Source organism: Diadema setosum, chromosome 20, assembly GCF_964275005.1.
Source record: "Diadema setosum chromosome 20, eeDiaSeto1, whole genome shotgun sequence".
Taxonomy (NCBI): domain Eukaryota; kingdom Metazoa; phylum Echinodermata; class Echinoidea; order Diadematoida; family Diadematidae; genus Diadema; species Diadema setosum.
The window spans coordinates 22,644,921-22,661,202 of NC_092704.1; the positions used below are offsets into that span (position 1 = coordinate 22,644,921).

General features: G+C 36.4%; 1 protein-coding gene across 1 annotated transcript in view; it reads right to left on the reverse strand.

The window, feature by feature from the left end:
- The window catches only part of LOC140243667 (dynein heavy chain domain-containing protein 1-like), a 133,263-nt gene that overhangs the window by 33,060 nt on the left and 83,921 nt on the right, over positions 1-16,282 (reverse strand). The window contains exons 57-61 of the mRNA XM_072323331.1: positions 10,440-10,577; positions 9,568-9,683; positions 6,785-6,914; positions 4,925-5,038; positions 2,523-2,603 (exon numbers count right to left, since the gene is read on the reverse strand). Coding sequence (XP_072179432.1) covers positions 2,523-2,603; positions 4,925-5,038; positions 6,785-6,914; positions 9,568-9,683; positions 10,440-10,577 — 579 coding nt within the window. The remainder of the gene's footprint in view (positions 1-2,522; positions 2,604-4,924; positions 5,039-6,784; positions 6,915-9,567; positions 9,684-10,439; positions 10,578-16,282) is intronic.

The window sequence follows — 16,282 nt, forward strand, 5'->3', positions numbered from 1 at the left end:
TGTTAAGTACATGTATGTGTGTGTATTCAAAGCATTTTCAGCTATGATAAATATATACATTGTATGCTTGATAATGTTATCATAGCTTAGGGAAAATATGGGACCAATTAAACTGAAAAATAAAAATACAAATTTTTGCTCATAACCACTTCCAGCTATAGTTACAATTTGTTTAACAGTGTTTTTATACTGTATGTGTGCTTTTTTTTCTTTTCTTTTTTTTAACTAGAGATGAGCTACATTGTATACTTCAAAACCAAGCCCCCCCCCCCAAAAAAAAAAAAAAAAAATCATCCTTCTGTTCAGTAGTGATTGTAAAGTGAGATCAAATGGTATAAATACAGTTTATGCAAAGCTTTCTCTAGTGGCCTATAAGTATACACTAAAATCATAGAATTTGAAATGTTGGAGACAAAAAAAAAAATGAAGTGGTACTAAATAAAAGGAAACATAGCAAAGCTATTCTAAGTTTCAGCTGCCTAATTGGGCCACCAAAAAGTAGTTTGAAAGTTTGGTGGCCCAACATCAATTTTCAGTGGCACTGGGCCATAGGGCCACCCCCAATGCCAAGTCCTGTGTATGCATATGACATTTATATGCTACAGTAGTATTGCGTTTGCATTATTCCACAAGAATGACTCTCCTTTGATAATATTACATTCTACAGTGTGACTGAAATTGGGTTTGTTTATTAAAACATGCTTGAAAACAGACTTGCATGCAATGAAGAGATATTTCAGGTGTTAAGGTGGAAGCATGAACTTAAGACAGACAAGCTTTGTAGAGTAGGAATCGTGGCACCTAAAAGACATGCATTCACAGAATATTGGGATGAGCACACTTCAGTGTAATACATTATGAATGTGAATATAAAGAGAGTAGACACTGTCACAATGACGTGTCCCACACACAAGAATAGCTGTCATGCTTTCAACCATGCCTTGTGGGTGTTGGTGATAGACAGAATATCGGGGGACTGTACAGATATGCATTTAGTTATATGATTACAAGGACATTCATTTTTTTTTTTTTCATGTACGGTGTACAAGCCTTTTAGCTGTTTGTTAAAATCTTGGGAGGAAAGAAGTGTTGTCTACACATAACCATTGAAGCCTTTCTCCACAAACAAGGGTTCTTATTTGTTTTCATTTTTCACTGTTCCAATCATCTAACTATATCAATTTTGGCCTCCTGCATTTGGGGCCGCTATGATATTTGATGGTACAAGTAAATGGACACACAGTAAACATACATCAGAACGATGTGGCACTAAGATTCATTCAAACATTCTCACATTTCAAATATTCCACTTTTCAAACATGTATTGACATGAGCTAGCAGACACCATATTTTTCTAGCATTTCTATCACCAAGACATAAAGTCACACAGTGGCAGATTTTTGGACCAGTGTCTCCACACCAAGGCCACTTGAATCAATTGTACAATACATACCAGCCTATCATTACATCCTCATTCTCACCTTGCATTTTTTTTTTCTCTACTGCAGATGGCCACATGCTTGCTTTGCATTTACTTTGTATTAGGATTAAGCCATGCAACATTTATTGGGGTTAAAAAGAATGGGAAAAAAGCAAACAAACCACTCATGGACATATACATTGTATGTAAACCACAATGATAGCATTTTTGTGACCTGCGGCAATAGGTGTGTTAAAAAAAAAAAAAAATCACATTCCTTTACGCTTCTAATGACCCTTGCTTGGGATATTTTTTCTTAACCCGTTGAGGACGAGTCCCGAGTATACTCGGGCAAGTGTCTATGGGAAATGTGTGTTGTAGCAAAATCAGTCGGTCCTCAATGGGTTAAAGCTTGCAAATAAAGAGTCCACTATGAGGAATCAACACTAGTACTGAGTTTGTTATTGTGCTGAACTGTAGCTTGACTTTTGGTAAAACACAAAGCATGGCACTAAAAACCTACAGCAAATATAACACTGAGAGATATTGACTTGCTAACCCATCCTGAAATATGAATAATTGGTGTTTTCATGAATCAATGTCCGTACATGTGTAATTCGGAATACCCAAATATGCTTGAATATCAGGTACTGCCTTGGTTAAAGATTCTTTATGAGTGCCCTTTTGAGGTAAAACAAAAGTAGTCAAAACTGTTGGTTGTCTAATGCATTTGTAAATTAGCTTTAAAGAAAATGAGTAAAAACACACTGTATATTCAAAGTCATTATACTGCTAAGGAAAAGGCAAGACTGATGTCACAGATCTTGACTTCAAAATTGGAGTTAAAATGCTGAATGGCAAGAGACGAAAAGTGATTTTATCACTCTCCCCTCCCCTCAATTCCACATTTCCACTCCCTTCCTCCTCACCCAAACATCCTAATAATTCAAAAAGACCCAACTTTCTGGAGTTGTTTGGTTGCTATTTTTCTTTTTTATTCTTTTTGTTCTTTACTTTATAACAGAAAATTCCTATCTCGAGTATGGCTTTCTTTCTCCTTAAGCCGGCACACTGTAGCTTTCAGGGGTCAGGCGATTCTCACCAGTAACTATTGCTGGTATGGAAGGCTGGTCGGTGGTCGGTTCGGGTTTCAGATCAATGGGGACATCCAGGGAGCTCACAGCTGCAGGGTCACAAAGGTCGGGTGTTGGTTTAAAACGCAATCGAGCCGCAAAGTTGGTCGGCCAGCGGCGGAGAGCGACATTGGTGGTTGCATGGGTGGGTGAAGGTAGGTTTGGGGATTTTTTTTTTTTTTTTAAGGGCATTAAAGAGCAAATGAATGACAAGAGGAGAAGAAATGGAGAGTTACAAGTTTGACAGAAAACAAAATTAATAAAACAGCAAATGGTAGTATGTGTACGTGTACATGCATGAATGGTAAAAAAAAAAAAACTTTCTGTACTCTACTATTAACAGTATTGCACAATTGAAATATGGACATGCTTCGACTATATGCCAAAAAATCAAAAAAAGGTCATATCTAAAAGAGACTGAGTGTGTGTTAAACAGTAAGAAAAAGCAGATACAGGCAAAAAAAAAATTTTTTTTCTGCGCTTCAAAGGATCTGAACTGTGTTGATATGAATTTATGAGGATGATTAGCTAGATGAAGGAAAAATTATGCAATGAATGGCAACAGAACAAGAACAAAGATGGTGAAAAAGCAGCACATATCAAGATTTCCTTTGATGCATGCAACATGACAAATCAAACTTTCAAGTCCTTCTGTGCATACATGATACTGTACATTTTGTACAATGCACTCACATTTGCATGAATTATCTATGTTTTGATTTAAACTATCTTGCTTCCTATTGGTCATTCCTGGACAATGGCAATTTTCCTGTACATCGATGTACAACATAAGATCTACACATACATAGTCCTAATGAAGGGACAATGTTCCATATCATGCAGGTTTGTAAACAGAGGATGCATTGGAAAGGGCATTTCAGGTGACTTTTGTGCATATGACGTTAATCCTGGAAGCAAAAATACATTCAAAATAACATTCTGACGCAATAGCACAATGTATAATTGATATGTCTAATCGTTAAAAAAAGAACACACACACAGCTTCATGGTTTCATTCAGTATCATTACATTGTACTTAACACTTAAATTACACATCAAAATCTGTCATACAACTGTACTTTAGATTAACATCAAACTGTCTCACTCAACACATATTAATTGTTAAAAAAATCTGCACTTCCACTTTTACACCTACACATTTTATCATCCAATTTCTTAAAGTTAATATCATGTTAGTTTGCAGAGTTAAAGTTGAATTCCACCACATAAGCTTTCACCATATAAGTTATCAGCTTTTGATAGTAGCAAGGCGATTCCACTGCATGTCCATGTCAATCAATTTAAATAATTATGATTAAATCATCTGTTTCTGGTGGTTAGTAAGTGCGATTTGACCAAATGAAACCATATAGTAATCTCGACGCCTTCTGATCCAAATAGTAAATGTAGATTTATGAATGAGCATGATATGCTCGGATGTTTTCTTTCTTCAATGAGAAATTATCACACACAAACCCAGCGATAAGAATGTTGTCCTGACGTACAATGTTCTCACACCAGCATATACGATGTTCTTTAAATTAGATGACAGGGTGTGAACAATGGCACACAAACTCGCATAATATACAGAGTGACATTATCCATTCAAAAAATGTTAACACATCATGTGGTTAAAGGGCAAATTATTCTGATCACACTATTAAAAGTTAAACTCCTGTCAAATCACAGTCATTAGATAGTGTAATCATAAGAGAGGCTATCTGTATGTCAGAAAATGATTCCTTCCTTTGACATTTGAATTTGCTAATAAAAATACACTTGATATACATTGCATAAGTACCCTAAAACATATACTTGATGTACACTGTATTTTCATGATGCATCTCTCTAAAAAAGAATTTTTAAAAATGTGATATTATTTTCATAATTTGCTGGACAGTAACAATTTGGTACAACCACTTATGGGTAACTTGCACCTAAACGTATATAACATGTGCACACTTATGAGGTTATAACGAAACCATGAATCCATCGAATATGTACATTCGTATGAGATTGTGTATTAACAAATTACATGACTGTACAGTATGTAAACCACAATTTTCATTCTGTGTATTAAGTTCTGATATCACAACACTATGACTGTTATAAATTCTGCTGAAATTCAATCTTTTTGTTGAAGATAAAACATGTTCTCATAGTTCCTCAAAATTGTTAAGTTCAGAGTTTTTACCATGATGTTGTTTTGGAGATCCAGACATATAAGATCCAAAATATAACTTACAGACATTTCTTGTACACTACTTTGAATATCAGTATTGACACTACAAATATGCAACAAGTACTCTTAGTAACTGAAGGGTGAAACATGCTCTTCACCATCCACACAACTGAGCAAAGTGGAACAGACCTGATTCAATGCTCATCTCTGATTGGTCATCTAATGCCAGAGGGTCTGCACCACTCACATTGATAGGGGTGCCAGAGTCAGAGCATGGAGGGAGAGGAGTGCCAGAAGCCAAAACTACACTCACAAAGGAGTCCACATGAAAGCACATTGGGGTGAATGGAAGCAGGGGGAAAAAATGCATGGAGAGGAAAACAATCATGCAAGGTGGAAAGGCTGAGATACAGGAAAAGTGTGAAAAGCAAAGTCATCATGAACTTATACAACAAATGAGCAAGAAGTACGCAATACAATGTGAAAAAAAAAGAAGAATATTATGCAAGAGCATATTATGATGTATGAATGATCAAATGGATTGCAATGAAAGTAATAAGTTTTGAATAATGGTTGAATGATTCTTCATGAAGCATTTAACCCGTTGAGGACGGACTGATTTTGCTACAACACGCATTTCCCATAGACACCTGCCCGAGTATACTCGGGACTCGTCCTCAACGGGTTAAAGAATAAACAACGACATGAATGAGAGTAAAGAGAAGATAAATAAAGCAAGCAGACATTGAGAAAGCGCATTTCAGACCCAAGTTTGTAGGAATCCACATGGGAAGCTACAATGTATTAACAAATAAAGATTAATGAGAGAGTCTGATGAAAGATTTAACCCAATGGAGACTAGTCCAAAGTACACTTGGGCAGGTGTCTATGGGAAATGTGTGTTATCAAAATCAGTTCATCCTTGATGGGTTGATAAGAATTTTCAGACAAAGAGCTGAAGAAGGGTGGCAGAAATTTAAAGGACATCTGAGGGACTACATTACATCCTAATATGTATTTCAAAGATGTGTTTTTGCTTGTGCTGATGTTTATACGACATCATCATCAACTGTCGTCGCTGTTGCTGTTGTTAAATCATTGGCTATAGACATGCTGGGCAATGTCTTTGATCATGTCATCCTGGCCTGCTAGAGGCTGAGGAATGAAAAGCACCCACCACCACCTTGGAGTAAGAGTATAAAGATGTAGATGAAGATTTTTTAAACTGCCTGGAACTGACTGCAATGCTCTTGAGTTGAAATCCACAGAGTTCTAGCGGATAAAACCCAGTCACAGCGAGAAGTTTTGGTGTGCATGTGTGTGTTTGTGTGTGTGTGTGTGTCCACCAAAGTAACCCAACACGGTGACTGAGATAACTGATGACAATCCACGAAGTGGTGGTGTCGTGATAATTGGATCACACAGCAGCACAATACCCTGACAAGGTACTCTACACACAAGGCGCTGTAACAGTAGAGAGCTACAGTTGCATAACAAGACTCTACAAGCTGGTAACAGTCATTATTTAAATTGTGTTTTTGCTGTATCATTTTCTAGCATGTTTTAGATTTTTCACCCCTATTTTTTCAACTTTTACACATTTTAGATGAGTTTGCAAGGAATACACAATGTGGAAAAGGCATTGAAGTTCTGTCAACTCAAGAAAGTTGAATGAAACCCTTCTGAAATTGTATTGAAAAAAAACAATTGAAAAGTATATTTGACAACTCTCATAAGAAGCAATACAACTTCAACAAAATGTTCACCTTCTGACCTGATTAACATATTCCAGGCATAAACATGCATTTGAATGTTACAACAAAAAAAAAAAGCCAATATATCTGAAAAGTACATTAAGTTATATCATTCATATGTTGCCTTCTTAGTGTGTCTGTGTGGAAGTACTATTATCACATTATGATGCAGTGTGAAACAAATCGCTGGAAGAGAACATTGCAGAGAAAGCCCTTCGAATGTCCCCAAGATGAAGAGAAAGAGATATGGGGCAGCAAAAAGTGCATAATACCAGACCTGTTGAGCATAGACAACACATACCATCTTGACCAGCTGCATCAGTCACCAAGGTGTTCATGGTGGGGGCGGGGGAGGCAGGAAGGGCGGGGCTGTGAGGGGTGGAGGGCTGCGCCGACTCCTCCCGATCCTGGCTACTGTCTGTCTCCTGTGAGAGGGGGGCACGAAGGGAGCGATTGATGAGCCAACATTCATTGTCAACTATTAAGTTTTGCAATTTACTGATATACAGATCGTTTGAAATCTTCTCTTGTTGTTTTGACTTGCTATGATATGTGAATATATATTCCTATCCACTCTTGTTTCATTCAGTAATATCTCTCTCTCCATATATGACGTCTATCTGCAACTGTATACAGCATGTAGTCTACCTTATTATATCTGTCTATATCTATCTATTTGTCTATCTACCTTAGTATCTACATGTACCTACTGTATCTATCTACCTATCTACATTTATCTTGGATCTATATCTACCTATGTATGTATCTCTCTCTCTCTCTCTCTCTCTCTCTCTGTCTGTCTATCTGGGCAATCTCACAATAAGTGGGGCACATAAGCGGGACATTCAGGTTGCATATTAAGTTTTGTTAATTAAATGCCATTTTATTATTTTCATGTAGCGAAATATGTGTTCTGCCATAATCAAAATGTGAAAAGATAAGTTAGGACCACCTTTTCTTTCTACTGGACCTTGGATCATCATGTTCACAAAAGTGAAGGTATGTAACATGGACAGACATTGGTCCCCTTCAGCAGTTTATTTTATTCATAATTTGAAAGAAGCTGTAATTAATATTTTCAGGTACCATGCACAATGAAAGCAAAGTTGAATATTTCTGTGGTATGTACATTATTTTATGAAATATTGTGAAATGTTAACATTGATTAATCATAACATTATTTACATGTTTAGTTTAAATTCTCTGTTAAGCCAATGTGGAAAGCAGGGCCTTTCAAAACAATTTTTGTTACTTTTTATACTGTGTATGAATTACTCAAAGTAAATGCTCTTCATAGAAATACAATTGTTTAAAGTTACAACACAATGTTAACCATGTGGTCAGGGAGCTTGTGTCATTGAAGGTACAAACATGGACAGACGTCTGTCCATGTTCGTACCTTCACTTGTGTAATGGTTCAAAATTTCTAACAAGAGACATCTGTATTCTCTGATCTGCTAATGAAAAAAAATTATTACGTGAAATGAAATTATTTTGACCATGTAAAATTACATCACCTGAAGGATAATAATCATGAGGGGAATCTGATCTTGAAGGTACAAACATGGACAGACGTCTGTCCATGTTCATACCTTCACATGTGGAATCATCCAAAATTTCTTATTAAAACCATCTGAGCTCTCTAATCTGCTAATAAAAATAGTGTATGACATCAAATGAAAGTATCCAGATCATGTTTAATTCTATCATTAGAAAGATGTCACCATCATCTGTCAAGGAAGGTACGAACATGGACAGACACATGCGTTTACTGTACAGGTTGTCTGTCCACACACGAAAAAATTAATTTACACATATTTTTGAATGATCCACAAAGGAAAGTGATTTCAGACATTGTTAGTATATGATGTCTTTCTGAGGCCATAAACCTTGATGACTCATCTTTCTGTATTTTTTATTAAATTTTATATTCAATGAAGGTACAAACACTGGTGAAGGTATGTAACAAGTGGACAGACAAGTTTTTGGCTACTGTCAAGTCACGGCAGAAACTTGTGGGACTTCCCTAGGGAGTGGAAGTATACTGATTATGTAGATGCTGGCCTGGCATGTCTTATGAATCCAAGCAACTGCACTGATAAGGCTTATTTTTCAAAAAATGAGTCTCCTTAAATTCTGTTACATACCTTCAAAAAGTGGACAGACAAAGCAATACTTAAGTTTGATTGCCAATTCCATTAAATTTGCTTTCAAGCTAAGCTAGTTTTGGTTAAAACATTTCAACTTAGCCCGTAATGAAACTACTTAATCACCAAAACTCTCTTTCTGCCCACTGGGAACAAAAAAATTAACAGGTGAAGGTATGTAACGGGATGGACAGACATGCCTATATCATACAGGCTATAACTGAAATCCATTTTCATTTAATAAATGAAGTAAATCTGAAAGGTAGAGACATTTCTTATTTCAAATCTGATGTAGATTGTACAATGGAACTGTTCTGGATTCGGTTTCATTGCTAATTTTTTTTAGATTACTGTTTAGATTTCTGATACTTAAAATGTCCCGTTTTCTATGCCTGTTTTACTGTCTAAATTGACGTTTAATGTGATATAACAAAAAATCCGCCCATTGAATGAACTCAATGTTATCTATACTATCTCTCACAATTATTCTTTTCAAGAAAATATATAAATATAAGGAGGCAAATCTGAATTACTTTTATCATCAAAGCTCAAATATCAAAAGTCGAAAAGGGAATAGTTATTGTGGGATTGCCCATCTATCTATCTATCTATCTATCTTCTCATCTATCTACTTATCTATCTAGTATATATCTATCTATCTTGTTTATCTATCTTATCTATCTACATTGTATCTATCTATCTATCTATCTATCTATCTATCTATCTATCTATCTATCTATCTAGTGTATCTATCTTTCTGTCAATCTAACTTGTGTATATCCATGTAATTATCTGTCTGTCTTTCTGCTAAAAAGATTTAAAAGACCTTCTACTTGTGTTCCTATTCTCTTTTGGACAGAAATTAAAACTGCCTGTATTTTTAAGTATGGCTTTAAAACATCTTCGCAGGATGGTTGTATGAGTCCAATACCTCAATCTTGTCAGGCACCATGGGCGGAGGGGGTGAAGCTTTGCGCCTCTGAGGTGGTCCTGCACAGAAGTGGGCGTCGACCACCTCCTCCAGAGTCCTTCTAAACCAAGCCTGATCTGTGGTCAGGGAAAAACAGGGAGAATGGTGTAAAATGTCACCATTACACCAGAATTGTAAAATGATAGTAATATCAATAATGATTAGATAATAGTAACAATAATACCGGTAGTACTATTACTACTATTAATGAAAGTAATGATAATAAAAAATGATGATAATGATAGCTAATCATTATGATAATTGCATCAAGAATAATGATAATAGTAACAATAATTATCAAACCATAGAATGATAATTATGAAAATGAAAATAAACTATAAAACTGAAATCAATCTGAGCTAGAAGCTACAGGTTTGAAAAAATCTTTTAGATAAAGCAAGGCTAGATGAGTCAATAAATTCACTTGAATGTAAAGGCTTCAACTTTAATATGCTGTGCAGAACAAAGGCATATAATTTCCACAAAAATTAGCATGGTTTTTGCCTATTAATGTTTGGAGCTTTAAATATGAACTTTTTTTTACACGGAACTGCACTATACAATCTTTGCTTCAATCCTTCCTTGAAACTTCATTATGTTTCTTATCTTGTATGTTCAAATTCAACAAAACTCATAATGCCCTGTTTTGTTAGATTTTACACTTTTCACTCAAACTTGGGATGAAAATTCACTTTAAACAGAGAGTGCAAGTCATATCTCTTTGATAGTTGGCACACAAAGGACGCGAGGCTACGTGAACAATTGCAGATGTATATAAATGTGAAATGATGAAATTGTACAAATTGTATCAAGCTTTGGCTCATCTCACTCACCTTCATGAGCCACAATCCTATCGTAGTACGTCCGACAGACCTCGTGACACCACAGTCGCACGACGGTCCTCATCATGGGAGGTGGGCCGTCCTTCTGCTGCTTCTTCTCCGTTCTTCCCCGCCGACTCCGGTTGGAGGCTCCTTTACGATCAAGAGAGCAAAACGAAAAAAAAAGACATGATGTTCATAGCTGCTTTCTTTGGATGGTGCGGTTCCAAATAGAGGAAACCAATTTTGTGGTTGCACAATTTGAGGTATATAGGTCCTGAAAATTCACTAATAAGTATTCTTGCAGAAGGAAAAGAAGAGGAAGAAGAAAAAAAAGAAAGAAAATCTGCTAGAGAAGGGAGGACAATAAAGGAAGATATTTGACTTCATGTCTGGGGATTAGAGATATTTCATATAAAATAGACTACAGAGAAAGCTCTGAAAGATGATAGACAGACATTTAGAGAGGGAGGGAGAGAGAGTGAGAGAGAGGGAGGGAGAGAGAGTGAGAGAGAGGAGAGAGCAAGGGAGAGCATAACACTGATAGGAATATCTCACATACAGTTCCCTATGCACACAGTCCCTTCAGAACTATGATTGTGTACAGATACAAAACTGAAATTATTTCTACACCATTCCGGGCAAAACCATCCATTTAATGAGAATATGTCTTCCTTCTTTTCAACTCCCTCACGAATCACTTCAGTCCATAAAATTATTAGAATTATGATCACCAGCAGCACTGCTTGGAGGTCCTTTTGAAGTTTTTTCTGTAACACAGCCATTAACATTTTCTCCCCAAGACAAGAATTTTGCCTATTTATTGCACCCAAGCTCTGTCCATCAAAACAGCCATGAAAAAAAAAAGAGTCATCAGGGAAAAGAGCAAGCTCAGTATGTCTTCTGTTTAAAAAAGGTCGGTAAATGCAAATGGTCACAATTGCAGATTAAAAAAATATTCATTGAGTTCTGTGGTAGTCTGCCTTTAAGAAATTCACTTATAGGGCATTGTATCCACCTGTGAGTACTCAAGGCAATCACTTCAATCAGTACTCATTTCAATCCTTGAAACTACAAAGATCTGCATGCATTAGTCATTGCAATGTTGGGCAAGCCTCTACAAAGTTCCCAGTTGACAGGGACAACCATAGTTCAAAAGGTACAATGTATGCATGAAATTTGAATATTTCAGTAGAAACCAATCCACCCCTACCCCCCCCCCCACTGGCCAGAACATTACTTTTTGTGAATAACATAACACATTTTGACATTTCCTGCATATATGTACACATCAATGATTGACAATGATAATTTCTCTCATTTTTCACAATTTTACTCATTAAACCTTAACTGTAGACAGTTTAGTCTGACATTTCTATTACAATTATTGTTCACATTTTGTAAATCAATACTTAACATCAGTTATACTGGTTCAATTTTTTTTATAAGTTGTTTTTATCCCTAACTCACATGTTAGAACTATTTTGAAGCACTAATGTTGGATGTTTGTTTCATTTGCAAGCGGTAAAATTATGCCTTTAAATGTACAAATCTTAATTGTCAGCATGTAGTCCTGCAAAAAAAAAAAAAAAAATCAAATCATGATTCATTAGAATCTGTACAGGGTTCCTGACTGCACACAACTAATGATATTGTAACAAGCGATGACCACCTTTAAACTAATACCTTTTTTATTTCCTTGGATGAGTGCAACGACGTAATCCCATTAGTCACTCCATGCTGATTGACCAATCTCTTTTCTCCACGTTTACTGTGCACTCGAGCTCATAAAGTTTGTGCTTGCTAATCCTATTTGTGAGTATCATCATGCTGAATAAAGTACATGTTTGGGTATTCACAATTACAGTTTACACAAGATTTTCCGGCTAAATTATCTTGATTCTGTTGTATCTCACTCTCACACTCTGTTGCTCTTCCCCCTCTCCCACTTTCTCTCTCTTTCTATCTATACCTCTCTTTCAATCTACCTCTCTCTCTATCTATCTATCTATCTATCTATCTATCCATCTACTTCCCTATCTACTTCTCTATCTATCTACCTCTCTATCTATCTACCTCTATCTATCTATTTATCTACTTCTCTATCTATCTATCTATCTATCTATCTATCTATCTATCTATCTATCTATCTATCTATCTACCTCTATCTATCTATCTATCTATCTATCTATCTATCTACCTCTATCTATCTATTTATCTATCTAAAGTATGTGTATCTACCTCTCCATCTCTCTATCCATCTACCTCTCTACCCATCTATCTATCTTTCTATCTACATCTCTATCTATCTATCTTTCTATCTACATCTCTATCTATCTATCTATCTATCTATCTATCTACCTTCATGTACATTTATCTATTTGTCCATTTATCTACCTCTCTATCTATTTACCTCTCTATCTATCTATCTATCTATATATCTATCTACCTCTCTATCTATTTACCTCTCTATATATCTATCTACTTCTCTATCTTTCTATTTATTTATCTATCTATCTATCTATCTATCTATCTATCTATCTACCTATCTACCTATCTATCTATCTATCTATCTATCTACCTACCTACCTACCTACCTACACTGTGCCTACCTATCTATTTACCTCTCTATCTATCTAGCACTTTTTGTTGGTGGCTGTCAGCCTATCATCTATCAAGTTACATAACCCCCAATCCATCTATCAACATTCATTTCCCTTTTTTATTATGAATATCTATCATTACCTCATGTGTTATAATCAAACAACTACTGTAAAAGTGGAAATTTTCGCGGTGTTGAAATTTTCGCGCATTTCGCGCAACCAGAAACTAGCGCGAAAATAAAAGTCCACGAATATTTTTGCTTGCCATATGTTCCTGTGCGTGATGTCTTGATTCCGCGGAATTAAAAACACGCGAAACTCGACTGACCCGGCCAAGCGCAAAAAAATTACTCGCACGAAAATATCCACTTTTACAGTACATGGCAAAGCAATGTGAGCACAAAACAAAAAAAAAAAAGAAAAAACAGCAGCAGGTAATGGCATATAAAATCATGCAAGATATGACTCTCTCTCCCATTTTCTGTCCACGAAAGCAAGCATACATTTCAACACACACACACATACACACTCAAACACACCCACACACACACACACACACACACACACACACACACAGGCACATTCGCACATGCACACATGTACACAAACATACACATTGTCCTTACGCTGACAAATTGTATCCCATTCTTGCCAATGCATCAATCAACACACTGCCACCTTGAGCTCTAGCATCATTTCAAAAGTTTCTAAAAAAAAAAATAAAATATGTATACACCTGTATCATATAGTGTACTATGGAGACTAATTCAACATTTTGCTATTTCAATCTAGTGCAAGGAGAGGAACACACTAACTAGTACCAAGCCAATAACCATCTTAAGCCAAGGTTTCAAGTCTTCAGAGAGCTATAGGGGCCACCCCTGGTATCCACTGATGCATGATCACCCAACCATGCCCTATCTCCCTGTCTGCCACGCACAATGAGATCGGGCACAACTGCTGTCAGCTATTTAGAAGCATGATTATCATAATAGGCCCTCCATAAGAAGGGGGGGGGGGTGCGTCTGATGCGGTGAAAAGAAGCTATGCAACTTTGCGTGTGCATGTGTGCGCACCGGAGTACCACTAGCTTTTATCAAAAGAAAGGAAAGAATTAAACCAGGCAGCCAAGAAGTATACTGAGGTGAACTGTATGGCTTATTATACAATGAGAGTTGACTAGCTGGCCATAGTATTTGGCACTGGTCTGTGAGTCTTCTGCTGGATTCATTTGTGCATGAGTGAGGCTTCCTTTCCCTCGCTCTGGCAAAATAAGGACAAGATCCGGCAGTATATCACTACAACCACTACCAGTCAGGTGTTTTCATCACGGTTTGGATCTCTTTGGCAGAGTGGGGTGACAGAATTTTAATTCCAGTCGCACTGTGATCAACACACTTCACCCGGCCTGGGACAGTTAAGGACTCTTGCGGGGGAAACCTACAGACCAACTATTCTGTTGCGGGTGTGGGTGGAACATATGGTGAGATATATGTGATACTATAATATGGTCAGCTTATATTTCATTGCACACATGGTGCATTTGTGCATTGTAGATTGCATACATTGTACTTCAGTAACTCTTTAATAAATCAATATAATAACCCTTCCAGCTAGCTACATAATAACCAAGGAACAAGAAAACAGTATGTCACCCATGCCTTAATCTGTACAGTGTATTCATTCACACAGAGTGTGTTTGTAGGATAACTTTTCTTTGTGCAAAATGGTCATCCTGTTCTGTCCCATTTTCTTTTGTAGGAGGATCCTCCAATGTTGTACTTTGAAAGTTTAGCACAGTGTGTTGGGCCATATGCTGTATACACTGTTTCTTTTTTTTCTGAGTTTTGTATCATTTATTGGACCATTTTCCCTTCATATAACTTTTCTATTCCTAATACCATGATCAGTACACAAAATATGATTATGTTTTTGGTGTTGTGTTCCGACATAAGGCTTTACAAAATTAATTTTCCTACATTTTGACACAATTATTGAGCATGATCATACTTGCCTAACATTAAAATGTGGAAGTGTGGAGGTCCAACAGAATAGAACAGAGTTGCATGATACTCAAATCAATAAATGCCATTAAAAAATGAAGCTGTTATTGGGGAGCTTGCAATATTATGAATGTGCCAATTGTTTCTAACTGAAAGGCAGCATAATCTCTAAAATGTATTTTAGGTCATTAAAGAGCAATGACAGAAGACTTAAAATCATGGTTTATATTGCTGGGAAGGTGTGACCTTTCATTCAGTTTCAGTAACCTCAGATATTAACCCGTTGAGGACGGACTGATTTTGCTACAACTCGTATTTCCCATAGACACCTGTCCGAGTATACTCGGGACTTGTCCTCAACGGGTTAAAGTAAAACACTTGTGTGCAGTGTTGCACCATGCATCTATACATACCGACCTTCAAATATGACAAAGATAGTTTTTATCTTATAGAATTATGCCAGCTGGGTCTGCCTTTGGTATTTTATCTGCAGTTAGGACTGAATTTCAAAGCATCATCCTTTCACAAACTATTTCATGGCATTCGGAAAGAATTAAGGACACACATAAACAAGATTACCATTCACTGATACTTAACATTCTCTGCATGTTTACAGGCAAAACAATGTCATTACAAACCCTGACATTTCATCTGGCCTTTTATCTAGCGGACAATGCAAATGTTTGCACACCACCTTGGTAGTCTGCTGTATATTGACATTGCACTTTAAACACATGAACACTCACAGTGTAACTAGAGACAGATGGACATTAGCAAGGGTAGATGCCATATGAAGGGTTATGCACAATTCTTGACATTTTATACACCAGGCTGCAGTGAACTAATTGTATTGCCATTTAAAATCCTAATCTAATTTCTTGTTTTACTCCAATGACATTTCTCCCACAGTATTCCTCAGGGCAAGAGGGAAAACAGTGTGTTGTTGCCATTATCAGATACATGGCTTTTGTTATTCATCACATAGAAATGAAATGTATTTTATATGAATATATTGATCTGCAGTGACAAAATTGTGGAAAATGTGTAGTTTCCCTAAAATTGTTCCCCCCAAAAAAACCAGCAAACATTCTACCTGATTCAAGTTACAAAATTTTAAGGAGACTTTTTTTTATGATGTCATCAATAAGTAAAAACCCACCAGTAAGGTAAAAGTATTCAGGTCTTGTACATGCTACAGACCTTCAAAGTGTTTTGTGTGCATTCATACAGTATATGAAAATTGTTGATC